Source organism: Melanerpes formicivorus, unplaced genomic scaffold (assembly GCF_026170545.1).
Source record: "Melanerpes formicivorus ecotype bairdi unplaced genomic scaffold, bMelFor1.0.p_v2 SCAF_116, whole genome shotgun sequence".
In the NCBI taxonomy this organism is placed as follows: domain Eukaryota; kingdom Metazoa; phylum Chordata; class Aves; order Piciformes; family Picidae; genus Melanerpes; species Melanerpes formicivorus.
Window position 1 is genome coordinate 1,291,914 of NW_027142468.1, and position 15,338 is coordinate 1,307,251.

At 55.7% G+C, this 15,338-nt stretch overlaps 1 protein-coding gene across 2 annotated transcripts in view; it reads right to left on the bottom strand.

The window, feature by feature from the left end:
* Positions 1–200: 200 nt before the first annotated feature.
* UQCC1 (ubiquinol-cytochrome c reductase complex assembly factor 1) overlaps positions 201–15,338 on the bottom strand; it is a 62,876-nt gene continuing 47,738 nt past the window's right edge. For both annotated transcript variants that reach the window (XM_068167380.1, XM_068167381.1), the window contains exons 8-10: positions 9,753–9,830; positions 8,406–8,519; positions 201–1,350 (exon numbers count right to left, since the gene is read on the bottom strand). In XM_068167380.1, the coding sequence (XP_068023481.1) occupies positions 1,216–1,350; positions 8,406–8,519; positions 9,753–9,830 (327 nt within the window). In that variant the 3' untranslated portion in view covers positions 201–1,215. The remainder of the gene's footprint in view (positions 1,351–8,405; positions 8,520–9,752; positions 9,831–15,338) is intronic.

Here is a 15,338-nt window from a genome sequence, read left to right on the forward strand (position 1 = left end):
GCTCCCCTCCAGCCCTGGCAGCTCTGTGATTCTATCACTGTCACCAGTGAAGGATCAGTAGCCCAAATCAAGCATCACTGCCACAGACTAAGGATGCTCATCTTCAGTTCTGTACAGTTTTATCCCACTGAGCCTGGCTGTTAGGTGGTTTGCTGCTCTCCAGAGCAGCCCCAAGCCAAGGAAGCACAGACCACATCCACTTCACCCAGACTGACTTTTATTGTTGACAAGGGTTTGAGACAGGAGAGAAATGAAAACTGTTTGTGTCCCTGCCCTGGAAAGAGCCTGGGGAACCATCCACCTACACAGCACACCTCAGCCTCTGCTGATGCCAACAGTGCAGCTCTTGCTTCTGTAATTACTGTCTTGGCCTCACTTGCCTGCACAGCCAGATCAAGTTTTCACTGGGGGGTGGGGGGAGGTTGCTAGGTCTTGTCAGAGAGCCCTGGGCCACTGTTTGAGGGGTGGAGGACAGCAGAGTCCTGTCCCACTAAGAGGTACAGACAGCAAGAGAGATTTCAGAAGGAACCTCCTGGACCACAGCTCTAAAGAGAACCTGGGAATGTCAGCAAGGCAGCCTGGAAGCCCAGGGACTGTGAGAGAGCTGCCAGTGACAGCCTGGCTGCAGTGTGGATGCCCAGAGTCCCAGGGGATGACTGGGGACCATGAATCATTCTCTCTGCATTCTCCTGTCCCTGTGCAATGGAGCAGAGAGCTCCTGAAAAGGATTTGCACAGAACCCTTCAGGACCTCTTAAAGCAGTTCTCAACCTCATAAAGCAGGTAGGGAGCACTCCACCTCCAGAGCAGGCCTGGCAAATGCTTTGATGTGCCAAGCTCAGCCTGCATTCCAGCCAAGCAGAGAGGCAGAGGGACACTGCTGGACCTCTCTGCAGCCACTCTCCAAAGGAGGCCAAGGGCAGAAATGTCTTCTGGAGCTGATGGCCACACACCTGCTCTGCTACAGGCAGAAGGCAGGGCTGTCAGTGAGTGCCACAGAAGGCAGGGAGGTTCCCAGCTACCATTTCTGTGCAGAGTGTGGCTGTGCTCCCTGCCAGCCAGGCAGCACCGACAGCAGAGCCAAGCCACTGCTTTCTCCTCGGCAGCACATTCTCCTGCCTGTTACCCCCCAGCCCCAGCCCAGTTCAGTCCCAGGCCTCCTTCCCAGGCTGGTGTGACCCAGAGTGATGGGCAGGCAGGTCAGGGGCTGGGGCTCTCAGAGTCCTTCATCGTTGTAGACAGGGGAGAGAGGCTTGAGGATGCTGCGGGCGTCCTCCTCCACCAGCGGCCGCCAGCTCACCTCCCCGGTCAGCAGCAGCTCCTCCCCGCTCAGGGCGTCCAGGTGCTGCACCTGCAAGCACAGGGGGGGCTCAGGGGTCAGTGCAAGGGGCCCAGCACCCACCCAGCAGGGGAACTGCAGCAGGGGAACTGCAGCAGGGCACATTCTTCTTGGGCATCAGGAAGAAGTTCCTCACTACGACACAGCAGTGTACCTCACCGACTTCGTTACAGCATCACTAAGGCTGGAAGAGACCTCAGAGATCATCGAGTCCAACCTGGCACCACAGACCCCATGACTAGACCATGGCACCAAGTGCCACATCCAATCCCCTCTGGAACACCTCCAGGGATGGGGACTCCACCACCTCCCTGGGCAGCACATCCCAATGACAAACGACTTGCTCGGCGAAGAACTTCCTCCTCACCTCCAGCCTCAACCTCCCCTGGCACAGCTTGAGACTGTGTCCTCTTGTTCTGCTGCTGGCTGCCTGGGAGAAGAGACCAACCTCCACCTGGCTACAACCACCTTTCAGGTAGTTGTAGAGGGCAATGAGGTCACCCCTGAGCCTCCTCTTCTCCAGGCTAAGCAACCCCAGCTCCCTCAGCCTCTCCTCACAGGGCTGTGCCCCAGACCCCTCCCCAGCCTTGTTGCCCTTCTCTGGACACCTTCAAGTCTCTCAATGTCCTTCTGAAACTGAGGGGCCCAGAACTGGCACAGGACTCAAGGTGTGGCCTAACCAAAGCAGAGTCCAGGGGCACAATGACTTCCCTGCTCCTGCTGGCCACGCTATTCCTGCTGCAGGCCAGGATGCCATTGGCCCTCTTGGTCCCCTGGGCACACTGCTGGCTCATGTTCAGGCAGCTGTCAATCAGCACCCTCAGGTCCCTCCCTGTTTGGGAGCTCTCAGCCACTCTGTCCCCAGCCTGTAGCTCTGCCTGGGGTTGCCGTAGCCAAAGTGTTCAGGGCCAGGCTGGATGAGGCCCTGAGCAGCCTGGGCTGGGGGGAGCTGTCCCTGCCCAGGGCAGGGGGCTGGAACTGGATGAGCTTTAGGGTCCCTTCCAACCCAACCCCTTCTGTGGACCAAGCTCCTCCAGAGCTATGCAGGCAGCAAGCAGGACAGGGAGGAGTCAGTCTACTTTGCCAGCTGAGTGACACAGACCACAGAAAGGAACTGGAGCAGCAGTCAAGGCAAGGCTGGGAGATAAGGATCCGCAGATCCACTCAAGGTAACTGTGGAAGGCTTCTGCTAACACCTCAGCTAATGCTTCCTCTGGACACAGAGGAGCCAGGCAAGCATGAGTCACTGGATCTGCCTGGCAGTGAGGGCAGATGACACACTGCTGCTGCCATCACCTGCAGGGAGGGCTCTCATCAAAGGCCTTCCACACAGAGCAAGGCTCTCCACTCCACGAGAAAAAGGCTGCCCAGCAGGGAGCAGCTGAGCTCTGCAATAGAAACTGAGCGGAACAGGGAGTGAGCCTCCACTGCTGCAACACAAGAAAGGCTTCAGAGGGAAGTTCAAGGTGCAGTGCAGGAGCAAAGCTCTTGTCACACAGCCCAGAGGCAAGCTGCTGCCACAGGACTCTGCAAACACCCAGAGAAGGGCAAAAAGAAAACAAGGCCATCAAAAGTCAGTGCAAGAGACAGCACCACCCTGGCTCAGCAAGCCCAAGAAGCACCTTGCTAGGAGGTCTGCCCAGGAAAACAGTCCCCAGGGGGAGGAGAAGCTCAGCAGGAGCCAGCAGGGAGCACTTGCAGCCCAGAGAGCCAAGCAGAGCCTGGGCTGCAGCAAGAGAAGTGTGGCCAGCAGGGCCAGGGAGGAGATTCTGCCCCTCTGCTCCACTCTGCTGAGACCACAGCTGCAGCTCTGGGGCCAGCTCTGCAGCCTCTGTGCCAGGAAGGCTCTGGAGGGGCTGGAAGGTGTCCAGAGCAGGGCCAGGAGGAGGAGCAGAGGGCTGGAGCTGCTCTGCTCTGGAGCCAGCCTGAGAGAGTTGGGGTTGTGCAGGCTGGAGAGGAGAAGGCTCCCAGGAGACCTTCTGGTGGCCTTCCAGGAGCTGCAGGGGGCTGCAAGAGAGCTGGGGAGGGACTTTGGAGGGGGTCAGGGAGGGATAGGGGTCTGGGACAGCTCTGAGGGGGGCAGGAATCAGGGACAGAAAGGCAGCAATGGGCACTGGCAGCCCAGAAGGCCAAGGGCAGCTCAGCTGCCAGTGCCCATTGCCAGAGGTGGAGGGAGAGGATCCTGCCCCTCTGCTCTGGGGTGTCAGAGAGGGATAGGACTGGGGGGGATGGAGCAGCACTGGAAGTGGGGAGATTGAGCTTGGCTGTGAGGAAGAAGTTGTTGCCCAGGAGGGTGGTGAGAGCCTGGCACAGGTTGCCCAGGGAGGTGGTGGCAGCCTCCTGCCTGGAGGTGTTTGCAGGCAGGCTGGAGGTGGCTGTGAGCAACCTGCTGTGGTGTGAGGTGTCCCTGCCCATGGCAGGGGGTTGGGGCTGGCTGAGCCTTGAGTTCCCTTGATGTCTGACATGACTGTCTGACAAGGAGCTCCTCAACAGAGGAAGGAATCCACCAATGGCCACTGGGGGTCTGAGCAAACCCAGCCTGCTTCTGACAGCTTCCCTGGGAGGAGGGAAACACAGCACAGGCAGACAATGGCCTTTGGCCTGGTTTGCTTCCCCTCCCTCTCCAAATGGGTGCAGGAATTCTGAGCCTGAAGAGGATGTTCTGAGCAGCCCTGCCAGACTTTTCTTCCACAACCCCTGCCTGTGGCTTGGGCACCCAGCTGCAGCTGCAGGCTCACAGGATCACAGCACATTAGAGCTTGGAAGGCACCTCCAGAGATCACTGGGTCCAAGCCCCCCTGCCAGAGCAGGGTCACCCAGGGCAGTCTGCACAGGAGTGCATCCAGCTGGGCTTTGAATGTGTCCACACAGCCTCTCTGAGCAGCCTGGTCCAGGCTCAGGCACCCTCACAGTAAAGGAGTTTCTCCCCATGTTTGTCTCCATTGTTCCTTGGTTTACTGCTGTGCACTGCCCAATGGAGCCTGGCCCCCTCCCCCTGCCCCCCACCCCTCAGCCATTGATAGCCATTGATCAGATCCCTCTCAGCCTTCTCCTCTCCAGACTCAACAGCCCCAGGGCTCTCAGTCTCTCTCCACAGGGGAGATGCTCAAGTCCCCAAAGCCTCCTCCTGGCTCTCCCTTGGACTCTCTCCAGCAGCTCTCTGTCTCTCTTGAGCTGGGGAGCCCAGCACTGGACACAGGATTGCAGCTGTGGTCTCAGCAGGGCAGAGCAGAGGGGCAGCAGACGCTCCCCAGCCCCACTGGAGGATGCCAAACCATTTGTGGCATCACCAATGCCCAGGTTTTTGTACCAGTGCACAGCTCTTTCCTTGCTCTCTTCTCTCATGCCTTCCAGACTGCCCAGAGTTGTCCTCTCACAGGGCAGTGACTCACATCAGGTTTGCAACTCAAGCTCACAAGCTAGAAGGACTGAGCACAGAGTTTGATGCCAGGAGCTGCTAACTGGAGCTGGTGTTGAGGCTGCTCTGAGGGTGAAAGCCATCTGCAGGGACCACACTGCCCTACTCTCAGGCTGCAGCTCATGGCTGGCCTGAACCCCAGCAAGCCTTATTGTGCCCTGCCTGGGCTGGAAGGCCTTCACCAGCCCCCTGCAGGAACTGAGCCTCACTGCTGAGGATTTCAAACCTCCTCCTGAAAGAAGCTTGGAGCCAGGCAGGGCTTGGGCTCTGCTCCCTGGTCTCAGGTGAGAGGAGAGGGAATGGCCTGGAATTGTGCCAGGGGAGGCTGAGGTTGGAGAGGAGGCAAAATGTCTTTGCTGCAGGAGTGGTCAGGGACTGGCAGAGGCTGCCCAGGGAGGTGGTGGAGTCCCCATGGCTGGAGGGGTTCCACAAGTGTGGCCATGCCACCTGGGGCCAGGATTTGGTGGCCATGGGGAGGTTGGGCTGGTGTTGGACTGGGTGAGCTCAGAGGGCTTTGCCACCACAACCCATTCTGTGACTCCAGAGCAATCCTCCCCACTGCTAGCCAAGAGCTGCTCTGTGTCATCCTCACTGCCCTTCCCTGAGCCTTCCTCCTCTTCCTTGCTGCTCAGAATCCAAACCATGCACATGATCAGGAGGCTGCAAGGATGTCAGAAGTGGCACAGCCACACTCTTGGGCTCCCCAGTCCTGCCTCTGCAGTTCTGAGCATGGGGTTTCCTTCTTGAAGCACTCAGAGAGCAGAGCTGAGAGGCTGCTGCCAGAGCCATGCCCTCCTGGACTCAGCCCTAGCAGCCAGCTTGGAGCTCAGCAGCATGCCTGTGGGGCTGGGACTGTTTCTCCCAAGGGCACCACTTCAGCAGCTGTGCTGATTCCTCCCCAGCATGCAGCCCTCCTCTGTGTGATCCTTGTCTCCTCACCAAGCACTGACAGCTCCTGCCCTGCCCTCTGCTTGCACACCCAGGGGTGCAGCAGATTCCCCCCAGGCTCATCCCTTCCATGCAGCTCTGCTCCCTGACAGCCTTCACTTTTACCCTTCCCTGCAGCCTCTTAACATCAGTGACCTCAAGCACTAAGTCCAATGTCTGCCTCCTGGGAAGCCCTCCAGCAAGTCCAGCAGTGTCCTCAGGCCCTCACCAGGTTCAGCCCATGCCATTGTCTCACACACACACTGAAGCACTCCCTCCAGGTCTCCAGCTGGGCTTGAACACAGCATTGGAAGCACTCCAGAGAACGCTGCTGGGGTGGTTTGGGTCCTCAGTTCCCTGCCCAGCTGCCTACATCCTTCCTCCAGAAGCTCTCTCAGCCCTCTCCTGTCCTGGATGCTGTGGTACCAATGTTTCATGGAATCACAGGATGCAGTGGGGTGGGAGGGACCCTCAAAGGTCATCCAAGCCCCCTGCAGTCAGCAGGGACAGCTCCAACCAGAGCAGGCTGCTCAGGGCCCCAGCAAGTGTGACCTTGCATACCTCCAGGGATAGGGCCCTCACCAGATCTGTTCTGGGCAGCCTGTTCCAGTGTTCCACCATCCCCATCTGCAGAACCTCCTCCCAGTGTCCAATCCAAAGCCATCCTTTAAGCCACTGGCCCTTATCCTGGCACTCCCAGCCCTTGTCAGAAGTCCTTCCCCAGCTCTCCTGGAGCCCCCTGCAGATATCTAAATGCCACTGTAAGGTCTCCCTGGGCTGCACAGCCCCAACTGCCCCAGCCTGGCCCCACAGGGGAGGTTCTGCAGCCCTCTGAGCATCTTGGTGGCCTCCTCTGGTCCTGCCCCAGCAGCTCCAGGTCCTTCTTGTGCTGGGGGCCCCAGAGCTGGAGGCAGTATTGAAGGTGGGGCCCAGCAAAGCAGAGCAGAGGGGCACAATCCCCTTCCTCAACCTGCTGGGCACTCTTCTGCTGATGCAGCCCAGGCTGTGACTGACCTTCTGGGCAGCAAGTGCATCTAGAAACCTGATTCACTACTGGGGGCTGTTTCCTCCAGGGATTAACTGAAAGAGACAGAAATAACTCTGGAAGGAAAACCCAGCAGCTTTTCATTCTTTCCCACAAAGCTCAACAGAGGCTTTCTGTCCTGTGTCCCCTTCTGCCTCTGCCTTCTCCCTCTCCCACTGCTCCAGCATCCTCTGCAGCTCTGAGTGGTGCCCTTCCTGCTCTCTTGCCTGAGGAGGGCAGGAGAAGCCTTCAAGGTCAAGTCCTGGTCAAGCTTCTCAACACAGAGTGAAGCTTTGTCCCTCCCACAAAGCAGCCAAGCCCCTGGGGAGCTCAGCTGATGCCCACACTGCCTTTGGGGCTGCAGTTACTGTCCCAGCACAGCCCTGGGGGGCTCCAGGTGCCCACTCTGCTGCCTGGCCTAGCAACTTGTGTGTGGCCTGTGCCAGCTGCCTGCTGCCCCCTCACACACTCACAGAGTGCTCTGGGCTGGAAGGGAGCTCCACAGCTCACCCAGTCCCAGCCCTGCCCCCAGCAGGGACATCCTCCCCTGGAGCAGGCTGCCCAGAGCCCTCTCCAGCCTCACCTGCAATAGCTCCAGGCATGGAGCCTCAACCACCTCCCTGGGCAGCCTGCTGCAGTGTTCCAGCAGCCTCCTGGGGCAGAACTTGTTCCTCACATCCAAGCTCAATCTGCTCTGCTCTGCTCTGAAGCCATTGCCCCTGGGCCTGTCCCTGCAGGCCTTTGGGAACAGTCCCTCTGCAGCCTTCTTGCAGCCCCTTCAGGTCCTGGCAGGCAGCTCTGAGGTCTCCCTGGAGCCTTCTCCTCTCCAGGCTGAACACCCCCAGCTCCCTCAGCCTGCCCTCACAGCAGAGCTGCTCCAACCCCCTGAGCATTCTCATGGCCTCCTCTGGAGCTTCTCCATCAGCTTCAGGTCCTTCCTGTGCTGAGGGCTCCAGACCTGAAGGGAAGTTGTAGCCAGGTGGGGGTTGGTCTCTTCTCCCAGGCCCCCAGCACCAGAACAAGAGCACACAGTCTCAAGCTGTGCCAGGGGAGGTTCAGGCTGGATCTCAGGAAGAAATTCTTCCCAGCAAGAGAGATTGGCCCTGGGGATGTGCTGCCCAGGGAGGTGGTGGAGTCCCCATCCCTGGAGGCATTTAGGCAGAGCCTGGCTGAGGCCCTTGGTGCTATGGTTGAGTTGATCAGATGGTGCTGGGGGAGAGGTTGGGCTTGGTGATCTTGAAGGTCTTTTCCAACCTGGTTAATTCTATTCTATTCTATTCTATTCTATTCTATTCTATTCTATTCTATTCTATTCTATTCTATTCTATTCTATTCTATTCCATTCCTTTCCATTCCATTCCATTCCATTCCATTCCACTCTATTCCATTCCATTCCATTCCATTCCATTCCATTCCATTCCATTCCATTCCATTCCATTCCATTCCATTCCACTCTATTCTATTCCATCCCATCCCATCCCACCCCACCCCACCCCAAGCTGCACACAGGTCTCCACGTCTCAAGGAGCATCAGCCAGGATTTGTGTTTGGACCTTTGCCTCCTTGAAGCAGAATGACTGGCTTCTGAGACTCAGTTCTGCCCTTGAGGAGAGCTGAGCCCAGCTGTGGTGCAGGGCAGGGGATGTCTGGGCTCTGCCCAGCAGGCTGCAGGGAGCTGCCCCTGGAGCTGGGCCCTACCTGCTTGCGGACATACTCCACCAGCAGCTCCAGGTGCCGAGGGTCCTCACAGCTCCTGTTGAAAAGGTTCCTCCAGAGAGCTGCTGCCAGAACGTGGTCATCAGACAGGATCCCCTACAGGAAGAGCAGAGGGAGGTTGAACACTGCCCCTGGAGGGGCTGTGAGCACAGGGCAGCCACGGCGCTCCCCAGCCGGCAGGGGGACCCTCGGCAGCCCTGGGGCTGGCACCAAGCTGGGTGCTGCAGCTGGCACTCTGGAGGGAAGGGAACCATCCAGAGGGGCCTGGACAGCAGTGAGAGGTGAGAGTCACTCATCATGGGAATGGGCTGCCCAGGGAGGTGGTGGAGTCACCATCCCTGGAGGTGTTCAAGAGGGGACTGGAGGTGGCACTTGGTGCCATGGTCTAGCCATGAGGTCTGTGGTGCCAGGTTGGACTCCATGAGCTTTGAGGTCTCTTCCAGCCTTGGTGATACTGTGTGAGACTGTGAGTCCATGCCAGCATCATGAAGTTCAACCAGCCCAAAGGCAAGGTCCTGCACCCCCAAACAGAAATCCAGGCTGGGTGAGGAGTGGTACAAGAGCAGCCTGGAGGAGAAGGCCTTGGGGGTATCAGGAGGTGACAAAGTGCCCAGGAGCCAGCAGTGGTCCCTGGCAGCCCAGAGCCAGCTGAGTGCTGAGCTGCAGCCAGAGCAGGGAGAGCAGCAGCACAGGGAGGGGATTCTGCCCCTCTGCTCTGCTCTGCTCAGCCCCCACCTGCAGCACTGCCTCCAGCTCTGGGCCCCCAGCACAAGGAGGACCTGGAGCTGCTGGAGAGGCTCCAGAGGAGCTCAGAGGCTGCAGAGCCTCCCCTGTGGGGCCAGGCTGGGAGAGCTGGGGCTGTGCAGCCTGGAGAAGAGAAGGCTCCAGGGAGAGCTCAGAGCAGCCTTGCAGGACCTGAAGGGCTCCAGGAGAGCTGGGGAGGGACTCTGGCCAAGGGCTGGGAGGGACAGGCTGAGGAACAATGGCTTTGAGCTGGGAGAGGAGAGACTGAGAGTGGAGAGGAGGAAGAAATTGTTGGCAGTGAGGCTGGGGAGAGCCTGGCACAGGCTGCCCAGGGAGGCTGTGGCTGCCTCCTGCCTGGAGGTGTTCAGGACCAGGCTGGATGAGGCCTTGAGCAGCCTGTGCTGGTGGGAGGGGTCCCTGCCCATGGCAGGGGGCTGGAGCTGGCTGAGCTTTCAGCTCCCTTCCAGACCAACCCATTCCATGAATCTACAATTCCATAATGGAAGAACTCCCCAAAGACACCTGGCAAACCTTCTGGAGCATTTTGTGGTCATGGATGTTCTTGCAGGACAATGTCCTTCTTACCTCATCATAGCCAAAGAGAGCTGCATAGAAGTTTTCTACCATGCTTCTCATATCCTGCTTGAGAACAACAGAATTAATCTGAAAAACAGAAGAGCAAAGCATTAGTCCAGGCCCTAAGGAGGAGAGGATGGGAAAGTGCAGTCTCTGCCTGAGCAGGCAAGGAAGGAACAGTGCCCTGGCTGCCCTGGGCTAGGGTTCATGGAACCACAGAGTGCTCTGGGCTGGAAGGGAGCTCCACAGCTCACCCAGTCCCAGCCCTGCCCCCAGCAGGGACATCCTCCCCTGGAGCAGGCTGCCCAGAGCCCTCTCCAGCCTCACCTGGAATAGCTCCAGGCATGGAGCCTCAACCACCTCCCTGGGCAGCCTGCTGCAGTGTTCCAGCAGCCTCCTGGGGCAGAACTTGTTCCTCACATCCAAGCTCAATCTGCTCTGCTCTGCTCTGAAGCCATTGCCCCTGGGCCTGGCCCTGCAGGCCTTTGGGAACAGTCCCTCTGCAGCCTTCCTGTAACCCCTTCAGGTACTGGAAGGTAGCCCTAAGTTCTCCCTGGAGCCTTCTCCTCTCCAGGCTGAACACCCCCAGCTCCCTCAGCCTGTCCCCACAGCAGAGCTGCTCCAACCCCCTGAGCATTCTCCTGGCCTCCTCTGGAGCCTCTCCATCAGCTCCAGTTCCTTCCTGTGCTGAGGGCTCCAGCCCTGCATACAGCCCTGCAGGTGAGGTCTCCCCAGAGCAGAGGGGCAGGATCCTCTCTCCCCAGCTCTGCCCACACTGCTCTGGCTGCAGCCCAGGCTGCCCTTGGCCTTCTGTGCTGCAGTCTCTCACTGCCTGCTCCTGGGCAGCTTCTCCCCCACCAGCACCCCAAGGCCTTCTCCCCAGGGCTGCTTTCCATCACCTCCTCCCCCAGGCTGTACTGACAGTGAGGATTGCTCTGGCCCAGGTGCAGGACCTGCCCTTGCTCTGGTTGGACCTCATTCAGCTGTAAGGCTGGCAGTGCAGTCCAACACTGCAGGAGAGCCCAGCAGGCAGCTCTGCTAACCCTGCACACCAGTGGCAGTGGGCTCTGGAGTGCAAGGATGGCAGAGACACGCTCAGGCAGCAGCACTGCCACAGCTGCAGGAGCAGAGGGAAAGCAGCAGCAGCTGTGGAGGGAGTGAGGGCCAAGCTGTCCTGGCAGTGGCAGCACAGGCCAGCAGAAGGAGGACTCTGCTGCCTTGTCACTGGCATGCAGCACTCCCACACCTTCAGTCACTCTCACTGAGATTCTGTGAGAGTGGAAGTGCTGCAGGGCTAAGGATGGAGGCCCCCTGCCCCCCACTCTTCTCCCTCTCCACACTGGCTTTCTGCTGCAGGAACCACACCAATTCTGTTTCTACAGCTCCTCACTACAAGCTCAGGCTTAACAGGTTTTGACTGTGACTACATTTCCTTCAGAGCCTTCCAGGATCTGCAGGGGGCTCCAAGAAAGCTGAGGAGGGACTCTTGAGGGTGTCAGGGAGGGATAGGACTGGGGGGGATGGAGCAAAACTAGGAGTGGGGAGATTCAGATTGGATGTGAGGAAGAAGCACCACTCTGGCTCAGCAAACCAAGAAGCACCTTGCTAGGAGGTCTGCCCAGGGAAACAGTCCCCAGGCTTGCTTGAGAGCCTTGGGGGTGCTGGGGGAGGAAAAGCTCAGCAGGAGCCAGCAGGGAGCACTTGCAGCCCAGAGAGCCAAGCAGAGCCTGGGCTGCAGCAAGAGAAGTGTGGCCAGCAGGGCCAGGGAGGGGATTCTGCCCCTCTGCTCCACTCTGCTGAGCCCACAGCTGCAGCTCTGGGGCCAGCTCTGCAGCCTCTGTGCCAGGAAGGCTCTGGAGGGGCTGGAAGGTGTCCAGAGCAGGGCCAGGAGGAGGAGCAGAGGGCTGGAGCTGCTCTGCTCTGGAGCCAGCCTGAGAGAGTTGGGGTTGTGCAGGCTGGAGAGGAGAAGGCTCCCAGGAGACCTTCTGGTGGCCTCCCAGGATCTGCAGGGGGCTGCAAGAGAGCTGGGGAGGGACTTTGGAGGGGGTGAGGGAGGGATAGGACTGGGGGGGATGGAGCAGCACTACAAGTGGGGAGATTGAGCTTGGCTGTGAGGAAGAAGTTGTTGCCCAGGAGGGTGGTGAGAGCCTGGCACAGGCTGCCCAGGGAGGTGGTGGAAGCCTCCTGCCTGGAGGTGTTTGCAGCCAGGCTGGAGGTGGCTGTGAGCAACCTGCTGTGGTGTGAGGTGTCCCTGCCCATGGCAGGGGGTTGGGGCTGGCTGAGCCTTCCAGCCCTGGCAGCTCTGTGGTTCTATCATTCTCCCTGTGCTGTAAGTGTCAGTCAGACCAAGTTCCACTCTGGTTTTTCACTCCCTTTCAGAGCTGCTTTAATACTTGCTGCTTTGGCCTAAGCCACCCCAGTGCCTTGCAGAATTGACCCCATGTGAGCTTAAGACAGAGCAAAGGGAGATCAGCTGCTAAGTGCAGAGTGATGGCTGAAGGACTTTGGGTGCATTTCCCTCACCCAAACTCTCTTTCTTTTGACTCTGCTTTTCACTTCTACCAGCAAAACCATCTGATAAACAGTTCCTCTCCTGAGGGCTTAGCTACACTTCCAGTGGTAAAGCTGCTTCTTTGCAATGACTTTGGGTTGTGCTTCAGGCTGGGAGCCTAGGGGCTGTTCAGGATGGAGAAGAGAAAGCTGAGAGGAGGTCTGATCAATGTCTATCAATATCTGAAGGGTGGTGTCAAGAAGAAGAGGCCAGGCTCTTCTCAGTGGTACCCAGAGACAGGACAAGGGGCAGTGGACACAAACTGGAACCCAGGAGCTTCCACCTCAACGTGAGGAGAGGCTTCTTTGGTGTGAGGGTGCTGGAGGCCTGGAGCAGGCTGCCCAGAGAGGTTGTGGAGTCTCCTGCTCTGCAGACCTCCAAGCCCCATTTGGATATGGTCCTGTGTAACCTCTCCTGGGGGATGCTGCTCTGGCAGGGGGGACTGGACTCAGTGATCTCTGGAGGTCCCTTCCAACCCCTACCATTCAGTGGTCCTTCTTTGTGTTGCCTCTCATCTGAGAGCCAGGATTCTAAGCATTCCTTTTCTCCAGCCCTGCCTACAACCCAGGTGCAAACAGCAGGGGTGTGCCAGCAGGACCCTTGTGTGTGTGACTGCACCCTGCAGATGGGCTTCACAGCAGAGGCACTGCAGAGAGGAGTGCAGGGCAGGCCATCAGCCCTGCTGTGGAACAAGCACTGCTGGGGCTGTGGGCAGCTTACCACAGCTAGGGCACTGTGAACCACATGTCCCAAACACCCAGAGTCACAGAACGCATGGGGCTGGAAGGGACCCTCCAAGGGCATCCTGTCCCAGCCCCCTGCAGGCAGCAGGGGCAGCTCCTATTAGATCAGACTGCTCAGGACCACACTAAGGGGTCCTGAGGGCTGGGGCCTCCACCACATCTCTGGGCAGCCTGCTCCAGGGCTCCAGCACCCTCACACCACGGAAGTTTCTCCTTATGTTGAAGTGGAACTTCCTGGGCTCCAGTTTGTGCCTACTGCCCCTTGTCCTGTCTCTGGGCACCACAGCTCTGGGCAGCCTGCTCCAGCTCAGAGGTCTTGCCTTGCTCATTATGCAGCAGCTTTGCTATCCAAACAGCAATGAGTTTTTGCCACACTAGGCTAGCAAAGCTGCAGGTCAAACATTCCTCCAGCCAACCACTATCTTTTGGCTTTTACAAGCAGGGCAACCCCAAGGACAACTCCTTTGATGTTGCAGTTACTCTGAGTTTTCCACCGATATAAAAGCTCTTAAAATTCAGGCAGATACTTTATAAGCTACCATGATTCAGAGCCAGGTTTTACTGCATGTGGAGAAAGAGAAAGAGAAAGAGAAAGAGAAAGAGAAAGAGAAGGAGAAGGAGAAGGAGAAGGAGAAGGAGAAGGAGGAGAAGGAGAAGGAGAAGGAGAAGGAGAAGGAGAAGGAGAAGGAGAAGGAGAAGGAGAAGGAGAAGGAGAAGGAGAAGGAGAAGGAGAAGGAGAAGGAGAAGGAGAAGGAGAAGGAGAAGGAGAAGGAGAAGGAGAAGGAGAAGGAGAAGGAGAAGGAGAAGGAGAAGGAGAAGGAGAAGGAGAAGGAGAAGGAGAAGGAGAAGGAGAAGGAGGAGAAAGAGAGAGAGAAAGACAAAGAAAGAAAAAGATAAAGAAAGAGAGAAAGGGAAAAAGAAAAGAAAAAATAAATATAAAAGAAAAAAGAAAAATAAAAAAGAGAAAGAGAAAGAAAAAAGGAAAAGAAAAAGAAAAGAAAAAGAAAAAAGAAGGGAAAAAAGAAAAAGAAAAAGAGAAAGAAAAAGAAAAAGAAAAAGAAAAAACAAATAAAAAAGGGGAAAAAAGGGAAAGAAAAAGGAAAGGAAAAAGAAAAAGAGAAAAAGAAAAAAGAGAAATAAAAAAGGGGGGAAAAAGGGAAAGAAAAAGAAAAAGAGAAAGGGAAAAAAGAAAAAGAGAGAAAAAGAAAAAGAAAGAAAAAGAAAAGAAAAAGAAAAACCAAATAAAAAAGGGGAAAAAAGGGAAAGAAAAAGAGAAGGAAAAAGAAAAAGAGAAAAATAATTAAAAAAAAAAATAAAAAAGAGGGGGAAAAGGGAAAGATAAAGAAAAAAGAGAAAGGGAAAAAAAGAAAAAGAAAGAAAAAGAAAAAGAAAAAGAAAGAAAAAGAAAAAGAAAGAAAAAGAAAAAGAAAAAGAAAAAGAAAAAGAAAAGAAAAAGAAAAAGAAAAAGAAAAAGAAAAAGAAAAAGAAAAAGAAAAAGAAAAAGAAAAAGAAAAAGAAAAAGAAAAAGAAAAAGAAAAAGAAAAAGAAAAAGAAAAAGAAAAAGAAAAAAAGAAAAGACAAATAAAAAAGGGGAAAAAAGGGAAAGAAAAAGAAAAGGAAAAAGAGAAAAAGAAAAAAAAAAGAAATAAAAAAGGGGGAAAAAGGGAAAGAAAAAGAAAAAAAGAGAAAGAAAAAAAAAGTAAAAGAGAAAGAAAAAGAAAGAAAAAGAAAGAAAAAGAAAGAAAAAGAAAGAAAAGAGAAAGAAAAAGAAAAAGAGGGGGAAAGGAAAAGAAAAAGAAAAAAAAAAGAGAAAGAAAAAAAAAAGAAAAGAAAAAGAAATAGAAAAAGGGGGGGGGGAGAAAAAGAAAAAGAGAAAGAAAGAGAAAAAAAACAGAAAAAGAAAAAAAAAAAAGCAAAAAAAAAAAAAGCAAAAGAGAAAGCAAAAGCAAAAGCAAAAGCAAAAGAAGGAAAGGAAAGCGCTAAAGCAGAAGCGCAAGAGAAAAGCCGCAGCAGAAGAGCGAGCGGCGAGCGGCCGAGCCAAGGCTGCCGGGTGACCTGATGACTGCACGTTCTGTAATGACTTAATTAAGTTTTTACGGGGCCCATAAAGCATGATGTCATTCCCAGCCAGCCATGCCCAGCGCGGGGCAGAGCTGGGGCTGGCTGTTTTTCTTCCTCCCCCCCCCCTCCCCCCTGCCCTCCCCTCCCCTCCCAGCGTCTAAATAAGCTGCACTTCTCCGGCTCTAATAAGGGGGAGCAGGTCTCATGTAACACACTCCATAAATTATCCTTTCCATCTTT